This window comes from Cordyceps militaris (genome assembly GCF_000225605.1).
Source record: "Cordyceps militaris CM01 unplaced genomic scaffold CCM_S00004, whole genome shotgun sequence".
NCBI classification, from domain to species: Eukaryota; Fungi; Ascomycota; class Sordariomycetes; order Hypocreales; family Cordycipitaceae; genus Cordyceps; species Cordyceps militaris.
Window position 1 is genome coordinate 3,490,064 of NW_006271972.1, and position 16,190 is coordinate 3,506,253.

The window sequence follows — 16,190 nt, forward strand, 5'->3', positions numbered from 1 at the left end:
ATTTATTATAAGGATAATATATATCTAAAAAATATAATAGCCTACTTATATATATATTATTTTATATCTAACTGTATACTAGGTGTGAATTAGGATTTAGCGATAACTCACCTATAGGCTGCTGTAAATGCAGAGTATTGTGGACAGGGGTGACCAGGGAGAGTTGGTACATTGGTCATGTGTCATGCACCTCTCAAAGACACAGCATCTTGCAAGATGCCGAAGAGGAAATATCACGTAGGGCAGCCAGACGGACTAGGCAGGCCGACTCGGTGCCACAGAAGAATCGACGAAACTCGGGCATTTTTTCTGGTGGCGTTTTGAGCGGTTCCAGTGGGAAATAAGGCCAAAATACCTGCAATAATAAAGGCCAGTTTATCAGATGCGCCGCCATACTGGGCCGCTGGCTTCTGAAAGGACGGGATGGTCTCAGTAGCCTCTTCTGAACGTCTAGGGCTACGGTGCGCAGTTTCAAGGCTTCAACAGCCTAGAAAATCTTACAAAGCGACTTTCAACTGCACAATTTAGCAATAAGGAACCAGCGGTGGCCAGCTTGATCTGAAGGAGGGTTCAGTGCAGTACGTTATCAGGGAAACCTGACCACGCTCTGTAGGGTACATGAGACCTCTCTCAAGCCCACGCAGCCTCCACAATACATCATCATCTTCTGGCACAATTGCACCACAGTATGGAGTTTCTACCAATTGTCATGCATTTATGCTGAATGGGAGGATGATGATGATGTACTGTGGAGGTTGTGCGGGCTCGAGAGAGGTCTTATTGGCACAATTGCACAACACGCTCACTCTTGACGCCTCCACGATCGCACGTGTCTACGCAGGACTGGTCATGGTTCAGCTTAAAACACAGTAGATAAGAACAGGTATAGTTAGGGATAAAACTAGAATTCAACTGAGAATAGCTTATATAAGAATATGATAATGTAATACAGTATAATAAAATATATATACTCGACTCTCTGCATCTTTGACTCCACCACTCTTTAACAGAAGCACCGCGTCCGATTAAAGCGTCTTTGTAGCTCATGAATCCGGACGAGTAAAGACATTACAATAACGCTGATTCATTGCGCATCTATTACAAATATATGAAAGATTATATTCAATGTCAGTCATCTGAAACAGTGCGAAACATCGCCATTTCACCACGGAGCTCTCTATGCAGTCTACAAAGCCATACCCTCTCCAAACGCCGATGCTTCCTCCCTCGTCGCTCTCGGCAGAACCCTAGTTAAAAATAATAGAAAAAACAGAGACAAGAGAGAGAAAGCCCTCATTTCCACTTGGGCTCGGGTATATCCGTTTCCTGGGCCACGCGCGGGCCGTCACAGCCAGCCACCTCGCTGCTGTCCGGGCTGAGCAGCGAGACCTCATCCGTATTCGTATTCCCGGCCGCGAGCTCATCATCCTCCTCCTCCGGGACCGCGACCAGGACGTGGTCGCTTGCCCAGCTGATGGCGCGCGGCGCCGACGGCGCGCGCTTGAGCGACTTGACGACGTGGCCCGCGGCGGCCAGGGGCGGGCTGGGCGAGAGGCTCTGCGGCGGCGAGAGGAGGAGAAGGGGGCCCTCCGGGGGCGACCTCGCGCCGGAGCTGGTGCTGTTCTCGCGACGGGGGTGCCCGTTGAACGAGTTGCGCTTGGCCATGTAGTCGTCGAATTGGGTGTCGCGCTGGTGGTCGTACGGTGTGGTGCTGCTGCCGCCGTCCAGCACGTCCATGTCGACGGCGGCGGCGGAGCTGCTGACGCGCCGCTTGCTGGCGGGCAGGTAGGACGCGTTGCTGACGCTGTCGTTGAAGCCGTAGCCCTTGACGTTGGCCGGGTGCGCGTAGTCGTCGTACGCGGAGAGCCGGCGGTAGGCGAGGAAGGCGTACATGGCCATGGCACCGGTCAAGAGACTGCGTCAAGGCGGTTTGTTAGCACGGTACGGGCATCGGAGCTCGGATCGGATCGCAACGTACATGAGGAGACTGTCCAGGGCGATGCCAATCAGCGAGTACTTTTCTTCGCTCAGCACAATGTACACGGCAACGTCGAGCGCGAGAATGGCAAAGGCGCACGTCGCCTTGATGACGTGCGTGAACAGCATCGTCCACGGCGTCAGCGACTCGGTGTAGTAGCGGAAAACGTCGACAAATGTACACAGCGAGGCGACGAGCGACATGACAATGTTTGTCACCTCCCAGCTACATCACCCGCGTTAGCAGTCTTGGTGCGGCGTGCAGACTTTGTCGTTGGGCAACGTACGCATATTCAATCATGGGTGTCTTGCCCGCCTCGACCTTGTCGCCGTGATGCCGCATCGTGTCTCCGAACCGCCAGGCAAAAAGGCCCATCATGGTCATGGTCAGCAGGAGCTGCGAAGCCCATATCGGTGCCAGCAGCCTGATGCGCCATTGGGCTCGCGCAAACTGCGCCTGTGATTTGTGAAGAAGACCCATGTCGTCTGGCGCGTCCCAGAGTCGATTCCTATCTCAGTGTTACCTGCCAAGAACGGGCACCATGCGGAAATGTCTTGGATTTCTTTTTTGCAAAATATACGGATGGAAGCAACGACAATAGGCTCGCCGCAGCGAAGCAGGCACATAACTCTGGGCAGCCCGAGGCCTTTTTATCACAAATCGGGCTGCTGTCAGGGTCAACCTCCCCCCTCTTTTGCAACAGGCCATACAAAGCAGGGAAACAAAGCCCCTCGAAAAAAAAAACCAATAATCGAAATGCATTTGCTGCTGAGCCACCACGAAGGCAGCCTTATAGCGGAACGCGTCGGACAGCAAGGGCTGAGCGGCTGAGGATGCCGAGGCGGCCGGCGCACGCTAACGTGACGCCATGGCAGATTTGTGTCGACGAGTGCCGGGCTACTAGTAATACTAGAGGAGTGCTGGAATTCACGATGTGGTTGCATTCATCTGGCGTTTATATTGGGCGGAATGGCGTTGAGTCTTTGCTTTACACACATGCTTGGGCATTTTTCTGCGCAGCTCTTCTACTGCCAAAAGACCAGATAAAGAAGCCAGCTCGGCAGCAAGGACTCTCCCATCTATTTCAACTTTCAAGGCTTGGATGAGCGACTTCATTGTTGCCATTTTCAGCGACCCGCCGAGGCTGACTGGCTGGGTACCAGGCTCGGTCTGGCCATACATAAGTGCCCGCCCCAAAAGCTGTGACCGCTGATTTCTACGCGACCGGGGTTTTTTATGTAAGGCTCGCCTCAGCTTTTTTATTCAACTATCCCCTAATTAGCATCCTGTCGACCCCTCGGTCATGAAACGTGGGAGGCTGGGGGGGTGCTGGGACAGCCCTGCAGGTCAACTGGTGCGCGGGTTGAATGCATCAATGGGGCATCGATCAACACGTGTAGTAAGTTTGCCCACCTGCCTTGCATGCACAAGTAATTTGTATGCTATTTTGAGAGGCGGAATGATGGAATGTGCCACTATTGGCCAAGTCGGACAGCCGGATCGGGAGTTCTGTGTGTGCTGGCAGCCCTTGGCAAGCGTGCGCAGCCACAATTATACATGTGAGGCCATTTCTATCAATATAACGACTGCAACGCTGGTTTCTATTTACATGTAGAGGTATTGCAAGTGGTATTTATAGCGAAAAGGGCTGCAATACAATAGTTAATGCAACCGCGACACGGACATACCTTGCATGATTCCGAATTTCCAACCTAGGATTTGCACCGTGTTTTATCGCCGGCCATGTCAATATTTTTCCGCTTAACGAATGGTCGTTGAGAAAGAGTAAAAATATTAGCAATTCGTCGCCACTTGAGATTAACATTTGAACAGACAACGGGACTGATGCTTGCGCAGCCGTTGCGTGGCTGTAAGTGGTCTTTACTGGGTGCAGGGTACGGAACAAGATCTGGTGTTCCGAGGTATGTAGCAAAGTGGTGACTAAAGCCAGTCACAGCGAGATAACCAAAGTCATAACGATTACTTGAATTTTTCTTGTGAGTAAATATTATTGAGAGATTTTGTAAAAAAAAAGCAGCTGGTAGACTCCCATTCTGTTGGGAATATTTGCCTCATCCGTCCTTCCCCGTGTAGTTCCATCTGCATCTTCATACACTGACTCTACCATGACCAGCACTACATGGGCTATGCATCACTTCAACGAACCTTTTCGCTCGATTCGTTCGAACCTTAGGGTGCAAGATGAGGCATTTACTGTAGGAAGACAACATATAGCAGAGTGTATTATCCTATGAGATTGCAAAAGAGTCCCGTCTGCCAGCTCATTTCTGTCCAAGTGTATTCGCGCCTCTGTTGCTCAACAACGCGAGACTTTCTGCCATAGCATCCCCTTCCATTTGTTCTGGCTATTGATCGCTTACAGACCGGCAGCGAGGTTGGGCTGGGAGACGGTGTCGGCGTCGAAAGGAATGATGTTGCCGTTGGCGTCGGTCATGGAAGGGCTCTCGACGGTGACTTCGTTGGCCTCCGACGCCTTCTGACGGGGAACTATAGCAGAAAGGAAGTTAGTCATGTTCTTGGCGAATGGGCACACCCTAGGTTCATAGGCTCCCACGTGTTTGGAGTGCCTTACCAAGGGGGTTGGCCACGACGGCGGCGACCAGAGCAAAGAGTGTAATGAGAGTGAACTGCATTTCGACGAAGTTGAATAGAATAAATGGGAGTTTGAAAGTTAAAAAAAAAGATTGAAAAAGAATAGAAGAACAAATGAAAGACGACTTGGTATTAAAGAAGAGAGGGCCGGGAAAAAAAGAGTCTGTGGTTTACTGGACATTGACTTATTATATTCTACGCCTGTGCACGCCAACGCCACCAATGCAGGAGGGCAGACTTCACCACGTTGAATGGCTTCATGGGCGAGATCTGCGGCTCGGAAGTTCAACGACCCGTCGTCGCCATGTGCCAAGGTTTGGCTGATGGTGGTGAAATAAAGACCAGCCCAAAACGAGCCGGTGTCGAGACCGGACCGCGTCCGCACTCGAGATGACAAAAGAACAAGGCACAGGGCAGAGTTCGGGCCAAACCAAAGAACGCACCTTGAAATCTCAAACCGGTCGTTGTATGCCCGTCAAGTTTCACCTCCGCCACCGAGTATCATGCTGAACATTGGGGGAGAGGGACAAGCTTCCCAAAGCCAGATAGAGATGGGACTTGGCATCTCGCTAGGCCTCCCCCCCCCTGCTTGTTCGGCACTATGATTTGTGTACAAGGCCCAATGGTCTGATAGATGAGATTGCATGCTGGTGGGATGATGGAGACGCAGGGCGTTCGAGGCCCTTCTTGCGGTTCACTGCGTGGGACATGAATCAGAGCCCCCAGTCTGGCATGAAACGCAGGCGTGCTTCAAGCTGATGATGGCCTAGGCTGAGACGGCCGGGGGGTGCGCAGACGTAAATACAGACGAAGGGCAAGATGGAGAGAATTTCAAATGATTTCTTGCCCCGAACCATTGTTTCGAAGTGAGGAACGTGTATATATGGCACCCCTCGGGCCGCTGCTGGTGCCGGGTTTTGTGCTGGGTATCATCGACATCTTGATCGGCGACTTTGGGACCGGATTGGTGGGAGTGGGCGCAGTCGCAGAGCGTCTGGCGTTTCTGCGCGAGGTGGGAGTGACTAATAATCGATTCGAAGCAAGTCGGTTTATTTTTATCAATTTTTATCGGCAGTCACCCAACATTTATCGGAAGAAACATGGCGATTTTATGCTAGCACAGTGCGGAAAAGTTACATAGGTACATCAACGACCAAAACAGGCTTACAGCTCACAGGCCCTACAACAAGGCAAAGCGTATGTAGACAATGGTAGCCAAGATTCAAAAAGCTGCCGAAGCGCCCGCGACTTCCACTTTTCAAGTGCTATTTTATAGCTCATTCAATTATGAGTTGCGTGGCATCGCATCGCGGGGGGTTCATTGAGGTGGAGCCTAGTGACATCTCGTGCTGCCCTTGACTTCCCCTCTTTCTCCCCGCATGCCAACGATTTGTTTGTCTTGAACTTTTGCTTGGTACAAAATCTGGGAAAAAGGAACCTACATATATCGACGTTGACACGACAGGCGGTTCAGGGCTTCTTTTCCCATCCGTCGATATCCCTAGTAACCTAAAAGAACTAAAACCTCGCGCCGCCGTCGTCATCTCCGTGCCAAACGCCATGGCCACAATCGAGCACTGCCTCATCTGCTTCGAGGCGCTCGACGCCGCGCTCAGCAAGACCAAGGCCATGTCGCTGGACGAGGTGCGCGCGTCGTGGGCCGTCTACAAGAGCTCGACCGCGTCGCCGGCGGCCTTCTCACCCAAGGTGCCTGCGCTGCAGCGGCTGGTAGCCGGCGCCGCCGACAGTGACTCGGCGTCTGCGTCGTCGTCGTCGAGCCTGTCCCTGGATGCCTCGACGCCGGCCACGTCGGCCTCGCCGGCGACGGTGCACGCGGCGCCCCTGTTTGTGACGTGGAACACGGTGCTCGACGCCGACGAGGTGGCGCTGCGCGGCTGCATCGGCACGTTTGAGAGCCAGCCGCTCGCCGAGGGCCTGCCCGAGTACGCGCTCATCTCGGCGCTGCAGGACTCGCGCTTCTCGCCCGTCACAGCGCGCGAGCTCCCCGCGCTGCAGGTCGCCGTCACGCTGCTGACCGACTTTGAGGAGGCCGCCGACGCGCGCGACTGGGACGTCGGCACCCACGGCCTCCGCCTGTCCTTCCGCGACAAGGGCCGCCGCTACGGCGCCACCTACCTCCCCGACATTGCCGCCGAGCAGGGCTGGACAAAGGACGAGACGCTGCTGAGCCTCGTGCGCAAGGCCGGCTGGACGGGCAGCCGCGCGCGCTGGCCGGAGCTGGAGCTGTCGGTGACCCGGTACCAGGGCAAGAAGCGGTCGCTCAACTATGGCGAGTACAAGAAGTGGAAGGATTGGGTGGCCAAGCAGGCATAGACGGATTTCTTCCCGAGGCGGGGCTTCTCCTTCTTTTTTTTTTTTTTTGGTGCTCGCTCTCTCTAGAGGTCTAGAGGATAGAGTCGCGGGTTTGTTTCATTTATCTGCTACATTTCGACGCGTTTTTGACCTGTCACTTGAAGGGCGTTTTTGGAGTTGGCAAAGCTCATCGCGAGCTTTTTTTATTGCTTTTTGCTGGACCTGTCAGTGGCAACAAGACTAATACTGCATGTGTGACACACGGGGGACATGCCCCTTTGAGCTAGGCCGACAGGTGCCGTGGGGTTGAATCAATTAGAGCATCTAATACCCATTGTGTATAGAGCCAATACAGGAAATCTTCCGATATAAACAGCCTGATATAGGTGTGGCGTAGTTATAGTCGCTGCTGTCGTGCATGGTGAAGGATGTCTGGAACAGGGATCGGGCGACGGCACAGCGGGGAACTGGTGGGTTGGAGGAGCTGTTGTTCAATTTGAATGGTTCAATTCGGCCGAGTTGTGAGCCGACAACTTGTGCGCGCGGCCAGGATTGCAAAGGCCAAGTGGAAATCATGGACGTTTGGGGTGTACTGTCCTACTGTTGGTCTTGGTCGCAACGAAGAGGCGTCATGTTTACTGATGTGTAATTTGTAAGAAGTGACAACAGTAGTGGCGGGACAATAAAAGAATCAAACGAAACCAGTTTCCGAGGGAACAAGAAAACCCGTGGGATAACACAGTTCATGGCAAAAGACGAAACAAAGGTATAACAAAAAGCAAATGCAGTGTGCTTGTAAGTCGGCTGTTTACTGTTTATTATAGCCACAGAGGGGCGACCCTATTTTTCAGGTGTGTCTCCCGAATTTTCTTTTCCCAAACCCGCAGCCACCGTAGGCAGCCTATCAGACCATGGTGACGAGAAGACGAATCACGCTGCTGCGGAAATAGCGACAGCAATCGGGGGGGGGGGGGGGCATGAACGTCTGCAAAAAATGCAGAGCACGGGCTCCCGCTACAGTCTGAGCCTGGACATGATGAGACGAGGCGCGTGGGGTCTCGGCCAGCCATGGATCTCTTTTTTTCTTTCGTTTCTCGTCAAACAGCACGGATAGTACAGAGTAGTCGTCGGGCATTGACAAAGTCGTGTTGGGCAGCATCTTGAGAAACGGCAATATCGGGATATCCTGACGTGTCACAGTCACAACGCAGCGGAAGAACAAGCCCGGTTCACAACGGTGTTGGGTGATATTGATATGTACGCTCGACCAACTACTCCGTAGCGAGGTTGCAGATTTGCTGCGAACCGCCCGTAATAGGGCCACTTTTGAACCATGGTGGCGGTCCCCCAGTGTCTCATTGCTCCCCCTCATCGGCATGTGTTTCCCGGGATTTCTCAGCTGCGGCCCATTCTGTCGCATTGTGGCACATGGCTTATATGACTATTGATGTTTTTTTTTTAATTAATTTCTATATGTTTTTATCAAGAAAAGAAAAGTTCTAGTCATCGTCTCCGTGGCGCAGACCCCCCGCGACGCGACGGCTCGCTTTGGTAAAAGGGGGACAGGCAAGTTCCCCCCCCCGCCCTGCTGGAGGTTTGCACATTTTCCCTTTGTTCATTCATCATCTCTCTGCTTATCGTCAGGGAAAAGGACAACATCAACGTTGATCCCGCATAAACTAACCGCATGAAAGACCCTTGGCTTTTTGCGTAATCTCTCTATCGGATAAGAAACGTTGCTGGGATAGCCACGCTGTCGAGCAGAATCCCGCCCCCCACCACCCCCTGGACGCGCGATACTGACGCCAGGGCCCTTTTCTCGAACCCAAACGGCCGAGGACGACGAAACTAACACTGCTTTTATTTTTTGCTTGGTTTATGAACGTTTTGTCGGATCGCCAGTCTGTCTTGGCGCTCAAGCACTTTTCTTCTCGCCGTCGAACCATCACTGTGGTTGTCGCCTCGTGGTCTTCATCTCGCTTGCGCCTGCAGTCTGCGCGCGCGCACGGAGAACTAATTAAAACACGGCAGTTCACTTTCCCACCTTCGTTTGTCGCACCACCAGCACCACACGCTGGGCCCTTTTACCAGACTAAAAGAAAGCAACACCAAAGAAAACCACCTGGACAAGAACCAACACCAACCATCCGCCCACTCAAAGCATGGCTTCCTACTACCAGACGGGACCACCGGCGCCGGCGCCGCCCCAGCAGCAGCAGCAGACCATCCCCACGGTGACGCCCTCGACGCCCATCTCCATCACCATCTGCGGCGACGGCGGGTGCGGCAAGTCGTCCATCACGCTCCGTCTCGTGCGCTCGCAGTGGACGTCCGAGTACGACCCGACCATTGAGGACAGCTACTCGGTGACGCGGCGCATCGACGGCAGCACCTACACGCTCTCGCTGACGGACACGGCCGGGCAGGAGGAGTACCGCGGCATGTGGGCGAGCTCGAACCTGGGCGCCGACGCGTTCCTGCTCGTGTACGACATCACCGGGCGCGACTCGCTCGACGCGCTGACGTACTTTAACGACCTCATCGACATGGAGGCGGAGACGCGGCTGGACAATGCGGAGCGGGCGCGGCGCGCGGGCCTGGGCACGGGGGCGGATGCGCGGCCCGGCGCCGTGCGCATGGTGCCGCCCGTCAAGATTGTCGCCGGCAACAAGTGCGATTTGCAGGAGAGCCGCCAGGTGCCGGCCGCGGTCGGGCTCGACTGGGCGCGCCGCCGCGGGTGCGGCTTCATGGAGACGAGCGCCCGCCTCGAGGTCAATATCGAGGAGACGTTTGCGCTGCTGGTCCGCCGCGTCATGGAGCGCAGGAGGCTCGCGCAGATGGGCATCATGGACAATACAGAGTTGAATGCGCGCGGCATGACGAAGCCCCTGACACCGCTGCCGCGGGAAGACGGCAGTGGCGGCGGTGGTGGTGCAGCGACGGGCGCGGAGAAGCGTGGGATGGGAGGGCCGCGCATCACGGGCGAGCGGTTTGGACGCGGCAAGGGCGGGTTCTGGAAGAGGCTGCGCTGCTGGTAGCGAGTGGTTGATGGTGTACTCGGTTGCATTTTACAATTATCCAAGGTGATGGGTTGGGTTTTGGTTTAATCACGTCCAAACGTGATGGCGTTTTTTTGTCGACGCTGTACGGAACAGCTTTGGAAACACGTCTGTCCTTTTTTTTTTTTTTTTTTTTTTTTTTTTTTTCCGTTTCGTTGTACTTGTTTCATCTTGCACTTGGGTCTTGGGACATTTGGGTTGGGTTTGCTTGCTTGCAGAGATACCAAGGCTACGATCGTATGGCGCCACGGGGGAACAAAAGCATCGCGGAGGACTGGAGGGAGGTTTTCTTGGAATTTATTGGACACGCATATTTTTTTTTTGGACATGAGACGCAAACAGTAATGATGATGGAGAAACGAAGGTTGTATTTTTTTGGTTTATTTTTGAGGTTGTAAATGGAAAGAGACTGAATTGATCTCCGACTCAAACATGACGTGTGCATCTTTGTCGATGGCCAACACACGCAATTTCCATTATTAGGAGCTGAAATAGGACGAGTGGTGGTACCGGCCGTAGATGTCGTACTCGGGCCGCTCGTACTCCCACGCGGCCGGGCCGGGGCGCGGGTGCGGCGTCGGCGACCTCGAGGAGGTGGTGTAGGTGGTGGCGGGCTGGTGGCGGGCGCACCACCGGCGGCGGCGCCGGCGGCAGCTCAGCGTCTCGAAGCACCGAGCGTCGGCGACGTGGTGCACGACGCGGTCGCACACGACGATGCGGCTCTCGTCGCGGCAGCCGCAGGGGTGCGTGCCAAAGTGAAGGTGGCACATGGTTTTTGTGGTTTTTTGTGTTTGTGTGTGCTGGTGTTGGACAAGTAGAGGAGCTGTGACTACGGGGTTTTCGTGTTTGGGAATGTTTAGTGATATAAAGGTTTGTTTGGGAGGGGGAGGAAACAGTTACTGCGAGGTATGGACTGGAGGAGTAACCAAGGCGGACGGGAGTTGGCGCGAGGAGACGGCCGTTGTCGCGGTCAAAGAGATATGGGGGATTTCTTCTTTTCTCCGGTATACAGCAATTACTGTTGGACATGGACGAGGGGACTGCGACAGAGAGGCCATCATCCGGGTTGAGGCATATGGCAGGTTTGTCGACGACGGAGTAACTGCGCTGGCGGTTGTTTGCCCCGGCTCACGGCGGTACTTGCGCCTCCTGTCCCTTTCCTACCAGGTCCTTTCTTCTACGTTGATTCTTTTCTTTCCCTTTTCGTTTCCTAGAAATTTGTGCATTTTATAACTACACGACACGAGACCATGACGCTTGTCCCCATTCCTTAAATAGGCATAGCACGTCGTAAAGGATTTAAATTCGGACTTGGCACAGATGGATTGCCATCAACGTCTCCTCAGAATGTAATATAATCATCCAGCTCGCTTGGTTACACGAATGAGCTGTTTGGAGGAATAATCCATTCCCATTTGCAGGGGTCACATGGCATGTTTGCAGGCCGCCGCCGTCTTGTCCGCCCAACGTTCTAGTTATAGCCCCCACGGTGACGTGATTTTGCGGCTGGCCTTCTGGTTACGCCGAGACAACCACGTTCTCGTTTGGTGAACAAGGGCGAGAGAGAATGATTTGTCGGATGCCTGCATGCTACCGTGATTCCGAATAAAACCGTAAAATGGCACACACAAGGCTAGCCGCATGGCGTAGTTCTCTTCAACCCAGGCCGTGGCCCGACAGTCCGGCTGCCGTCCGCAGCCAATGCGCAGCGGGACCTCGCTCAATGACGGGCCGTTATTTTCTGCCTCGGAGAACATCTCTTGCTCTTTTTTTCCCCTGCCGCGGCATTTTACATCCTCTTTTTTTTTTCTTTCTCTTTTTTTTCCTCTCTGCATGTTCCTTTTTCTCCCCATACCGCCCGCCCCAAAAACAAAGAAGACGACTGCGATTCCCCGGCTTTGTCGATCCTCCCCCCTCGATTCACGCAGTAACTAGTTCAAACAAAGAATAAATCGCTTGTTGTGCTAGCCAAAGTCACCCGACCGCCGCCCGTCCGCACCGCCCCCCCCCTGTCCGACAAGGCATGACACCACCCGCAGCGACCGCCGCCGCCGCCCAAAATGGCAATGCCGCGCCGGCGACCGTCCCCGGCCCGTTGCTGAACCGGGCCGGTGAGCTGGAGCATGTGAGTCGCCAACGGTCCCGACAGTCGCAACAATCCGTGCCCCTTTGCGCTAACACGGCGTCCCATCCAAGCTCCTCCAAGCTGTCCAGGACCTCATCATTCCCTTTGTCAAGGCCGCCGACGACGCCGCCGCCGAAAAGCCCACCGGCGCTATACCCAAGGGCCGGCCCAACGTCCTCGTCCAGACGACCGCGCCTGCCGAGCTCGCCGCCAAGCTCGACCTCGTCCTGCCCGCAGAGGGCCAGGGCACCGACGGCCTGCTCGTCATGATCCAGCGCATCCTCGACTACAGCGTCAACACCTGGGACCAGGGCTTCCTCGACAAGCTCTACGCCAGCAACACGCCGGTACATGCCGCCCCTCGAGCCTATATCCCACGTCAACAACTTGCTAATCTCGTCGTCTCCAGGTTGGCGTCATTTCCGACATAATTCTCTCCATCCTCAACACAAATGTAACCGTCTCCCTTATTCCTCGCCGCAACACCTCTCCCGCGCTAACCTACCCAAGCTCCACGTCTATCAAGTCTCGCCCGCGCTCTCCGTCATTGAAAAGGCCACCGGCCGCGCCCTCGCCGGGCTGTTTGGCTTCACCGGCGACTTTGCCGGCGGCATCACGTGCCAGGGCGGCAGCTCGAGCAACCTGACCTCGCTCGTGGTGGCGCGCAACACGCTGTACCCCGAGTCCAAGTCCAAGGGCGTGGCGGGCGCGGGCCACGACTTTGTCGTCTTCACCAGCGCGCACGGGCACTACTCGGTCGAGAAGAGCGCCATGATCTGCGGGCTCGGCGGCGACAGCGTGTGGGCCGTGCCCATTGACGACGCCGGCTGCATGCGCGCCGACGCCCTGCGCGAGCTCGTCGTGCACGCCCAGGCCCAGGGCAAGACGCCGCTCTACGTCAACGCCACGGCGGGCACCACGGTGCGCGGCTCGTACGAGCCCTTTGCCGAGATCGCCGCCATCTGCAAGGAATTCGGCCTCTGGATGCACATTGACGCCAGCTGGGGCGGGCCCGTCGTCTTCTCGCGCGCCCACCGCCACAAGGTCGCCGGGTCGCACCTCGCCGACTCCATCACCATCAACCCGCACAAGATGATGAACGTGCCGACGACGTGCTCGTACCTGCTCATCCCGGACACGCGCACCTTCAAGGTCGCCAACAGCACCAAGGCCGGCTACCTGTTCCACGACGGCGCCGGTGGCGACGCCGAGACGTGGGACCTGGCCGACCTCACCCTGCAGTGCGGCCGCCGCGGCGACAGCCTCAAGCTCGCCCTCGCATGGCTCTACTACGGCGCCGACGGCTTCGAGCGCCAGATTGACCACGCCTTTGCCATGGCCGCGCTGCTGCACACGCGCCTGGAGAGGACGGGTAACTTTGCCCTGCTGTCTGAGAACCCGACCCCGTGCCTGCAGGTCTGCTTCTACTACGCCCCGGCTGGCGTGCTGTCTGCGGACAAGCAGGCCAATACGGCGCATACGCAGCGCATCGTGCACGCGCTGATTGAGCGCGGCTTCATGGTGGATTATGCGCCCGGCGACAGCGGCAGTTTTCTGCGCGTCGTCGTCAATGTGCAGACGCTGCCCGGCACTGTCGACGGCCTGGCCAAGGCGCTCAACGAAGTAGGCGCAGAGGGCCAATGATATATATATATTGAGATAGATATAGATTCAATACAACAAATTTTTCAGCCTTGGAGTCTAGGAAAATGAGAAAGTGTTGCTTCTTTTTGGCGCCCTGGCCGTTTAGTGAGCTGGCTGGCCTGTGAGACGTAACCATCTTCACTTCACCCTGTTTGAACATCATCATCTGAAAAGCCAATACTAAAGTCATCTAGATTAATCCAATTCTACCTCGATACTACACATAGTACCGCACTCTGCCCTCAAACAGCCTCCTAGCAGTCCTCGAGACAGCACAGCTCCTCACACGCTCTTGGTCATTTTCGTCCCTTTCCATTTCAGTCTCCACCCGAATCGCTCCCTTGTCATGCTCAATCAGCAATTCGCTGCGATTTTTGCCTTTGCTTAGTTCCGCAGCTTCGTCACTGCCCTCTACTGGGCTCGGCGTCCGTTCCGGCGTGAGCGGCAGCGGCAGGCCGTCCACCAGCACCGGCGCCCGCGATAGCCGCTCCGCCACCGTCCCCGCCGACCGCAGTGCTGCCGCGATACCCACGGCGCCCGTGAGTTGCAGGCTAGGGTGCGGTCGGCCCATCGAGTATGCTCGCGCGCGGATATCTGCGCCTTCGTGGCGAAAGATGGGCGGGTACAGCAGGATCGCCTTGGGCGTGCCGCGCGTGCGGGACGCCGTCTGCGTGTCGGCTGCGAGGCCCATTTGCACGGCGCCAGCGACCCGGATCGACTCTACGAGGTCGTCCTGCCGGTCGGGAGAGCAGGTCTGCAGCAGCGAGGCGATGGAGGTGGCGTCAATTAGAACGAACGGATTGGCTGCGTCGATGAGCGTGACGGTGACGTGGAAGCCGCCGCGATGCTTTCGCGGGTGGATTTCAAGAACTTCTTGGCGGTTGCCGGTAGGGAATAGCTTGCCCGTCATGCTGCCCGCCGGGTCTACGAAAGAGACCTTGACTTCACTGCCGCTCATGTTGACGCCAGGGATGCTATACTTGCCGTCCTCCTTGAACTGGCCATCCTGGTCAATCTCGACCGTCTCAATAATGACTCTTTTTGTATTTGTGTTATACACCCTCACTTTGCACTAGATCCAATCAGTCTTCGCGCTTCATTCAGGTGCATATGCACTTACAACAGACGATCCGTGTGCCGGTCTCACCAGCCCTTCTTGCACGGCAAACGGCCCAACCCCAGACACCATATTCCCACAGTTGCCGCTAAAATCAACAGACTCTTTCCCAATAGCCACCTGGACAAAGGTAAAGTCGACGTCGATGCCAGGGCGTGTGGACGGCGAAACGACGGCGACCTTGGATGTGGTGGACGTGCCGCCGCCGATGCCGTCAATCTGGCGGGGGTCGCATCCGCGCGAGCCCAGTGCCGAGATGAGATGCGGGCCCCAATCCTTTTGCTGCACGGGCAAGTCCTTCTTGTGGATGAAGAGGCCTTTGGACGTCCCGGCGCGCATGAGCACGCAGGGGAGGGTGTGGACGCTTGGTCGTGGTGTGGCGCCCATGCTGAGAAGATGCTCGAAGGCTGCAGGTGTGATGCTTTCTGCCAACCGGTTGGGATTTGACTTTGGGGGATACGTAACGAAATGTGTTTTGGAGGCAAAATAACGAAAGCAATTCATTGTTGGTCATTGGCAGGGCAAAGTGACGAGTTGCGACAAGGAGCAGGCTGCCTTGTATTCATCAAGTAAATCCTACCCGGCGGCGAGGTGCTGTACCAAGCATCGTCCATGGCTATCCGACGGGAATAAAGTCGCATCTTATTGTCGGCTTCATGTATTTACTGTCTAATTCAAGTTCGGTGTATGCAAATTCTGGTCGTTGTTCCCGCGGCGGTCTACCCACCACCGCTGCACTTGTGCCCAGGCGTTCCCGCGGGATCTAATAAACGCCCACTACGGCAGCCTATAGGTGAGTTGTCGCCAAAACCCATTTTGCATTGTTGTATCGGGGTTTACGCACTAGGCATACACCGAGAGCGTGTATAAATTTTTTCAGTATATTAATATTTCTGTTTAAGTGCTTAGAGCCAGCCAGGCAGCTAGCCAGCCAGCCAGCAAGCCAGCGAGGAAGCTAGCTAGCAAGGAAGCCAGCTAGCAAGGAAGCCAGCAAGGAAGCCAGCCAGCCAGCAAGAGCTACCTAGGTAGGTAGGTAGCTAGTAAGCTTCTTTAATAATAAGTGCCTTACTACTTCCTCGCTAGCTTACTTGCTAGCTGGCTTCCTTGCTGGCTGGCTGGCTGGCTAGCTGGCTGGCTGGCTTACTTACTTCCTTACTGGCTGGCTGGCTGGCTGGCTTCCTCACTGGCTAGCTTCCTCGCTAGCTGGCTAGCTAGCTTACTACTTGCTTGCTTGCTGGCTGGCTAGCTGGCTGGCTGGCTGGCTGGCTGGCTGGCTGGCTGGCTGGCTGGCTGGCTGGCTAGCTTCCTCGTTAGCTTCCTCGTTGGCTTCCTCGTTGGCTT

At 55.5% G+C, this 16,190-nt stretch overlaps 8 protein-coding genes across 8 annotated transcripts; 3 read left to right on the forward strand and 5 right to left on the reverse strand.

The window, feature by feature from the left end:
- Positions 1 to 1,293: 1,293 nt before the first annotated feature.
- On the reverse strand, positions 1,294 to 2,458 carry CCM_06118 (uncharacterized protein; the record flags this gene model as incomplete). Its single annotated transcript, XM_006671259.1, has 3 exons — positions 1,294 to 1,915; positions 1,979 to 2,203; positions 2,265 to 2,458. 3 exons carry the CDS (start codon positions 2,456 to 2,458, stop codon positions 1,294 to 1,296), a joined length of 1,041 nt encoding a protein of 346 aa, XP_006671322.1.
- Positions 2,459 to 4,355: 1,897 nt separating this feature from the next.
- Positions 4,356 to 4,632, reverse strand: CCM_06119 (uncharacterized protein; the record flags this gene model as incomplete). The annotated part of the gene is made up of 2 exons (XM_006671260.1): positions 4,356 to 4,486; positions 4,572 to 4,632. The coding sequence occupies 2 exons, from the start codon at positions 4,630 to 4,632 to the stop codon at positions 4,356 to 4,358; spliced, it is 192 nt and encodes a 63-aa protein (XP_006671323.1).
- Positions 4,633 to 6,151: 1,519 nt separating this feature from the next.
- On the forward strand, positions 6,152 to 6,925 carry CCM_06120 (ammecr1 family protein; the record flags this gene model as incomplete). Its single annotated transcript, XM_006671261.1, has 1 exon — positions 6,152 to 6,925. One exon carries the CDS (start codon positions 6,152 to 6,154, stop codon positions 6,923 to 6,925), a length of 774 nt encoding a protein of 257 aa, XP_006671324.1.
- Positions 6,926 to 7,032: 107 nt separating this feature from the next.
- On the reverse strand, positions 7,033 to 7,480 carry CCM_06121 (uncharacterized protein; the record flags this gene model as incomplete). Its single annotated transcript, XM_006671262.1, has 3 exons — positions 7,033 to 7,101; positions 7,168 to 7,187; positions 7,279 to 7,480. The coding sequence occupies 3 exons, from the start codon at positions 7,478 to 7,480 to the stop codon at positions 7,033 to 7,035; spliced, it is 291 nt and encodes a 96-aa protein (XP_006671325.1).
- A 1,586-nt stretch (positions 7,481 to 9,066) lies between these two features.
- Positions 9,067 to 9,942, forward strand: CCM_06122 (RAS small monomeric GTPase, putative; the record flags this gene model as incomplete). Its single annotated transcript, XM_006671263.1, has 1 exon — positions 9,067 to 9,942. The coding sequence occupies one exon, from the start codon at positions 9,067 to 9,069 to the stop codon at positions 9,940 to 9,942; it is 876 nt and encodes a 291-aa protein (XP_006671326.1).
- A 500-nt stretch (positions 9,943 to 10,442) lies between these two features.
- CCM_06123 (uncharacterized protein) lies at positions 10,443 to 10,733 on the reverse strand (the record flags this gene model as incomplete). Its single annotated transcript, XM_006671264.1, has 1 exon — positions 10,443 to 10,733. The coding sequence occupies one exon, from the start codon at positions 10,731 to 10,733 to the stop codon at positions 10,443 to 10,445; it is 291 nt and encodes a 96-aa protein (XP_006671327.1).
- Positions 10,734 to 11,986: 1,253 nt separating this feature from the next.
- On the forward strand, positions 11,987 to 13,732 carry CCM_06124 (Pyridoxal phosphate-dependent decarboxylase; the record flags this gene model as incomplete). The annotated part of the gene is made up of 4 exons (XM_006671265.1): positions 11,987 to 12,088; positions 12,160 to 12,435; positions 12,498 to 12,542; positions 12,599 to 13,732. 4 exons carry the CDS (start codon positions 11,987 to 11,989, stop codon positions 13,730 to 13,732), a joined length of 1,557 nt encoding a protein of 518 aa, XP_006671328.1.
- Positions 13,733 to 13,949: 217 nt separating this feature from the next.
- CCM_06125 (PrpF protein) lies at positions 13,950 to 15,463 on the reverse strand (the record flags this gene model as incomplete). Its single annotated transcript, XM_006671266.1, has 3 exons — positions 13,950 to 14,804; positions 14,853 to 15,256; positions 15,430 to 15,463. The coding sequence occupies 3 exons, from the start codon at positions 15,461 to 15,463 to the stop codon at positions 13,950 to 13,952; spliced, it is 1,293 nt and encodes a 430-aa protein (XP_006671329.1).
- Between the last annotated feature and the right edge of the window lie 727 nt (positions 15,464 to 16,190).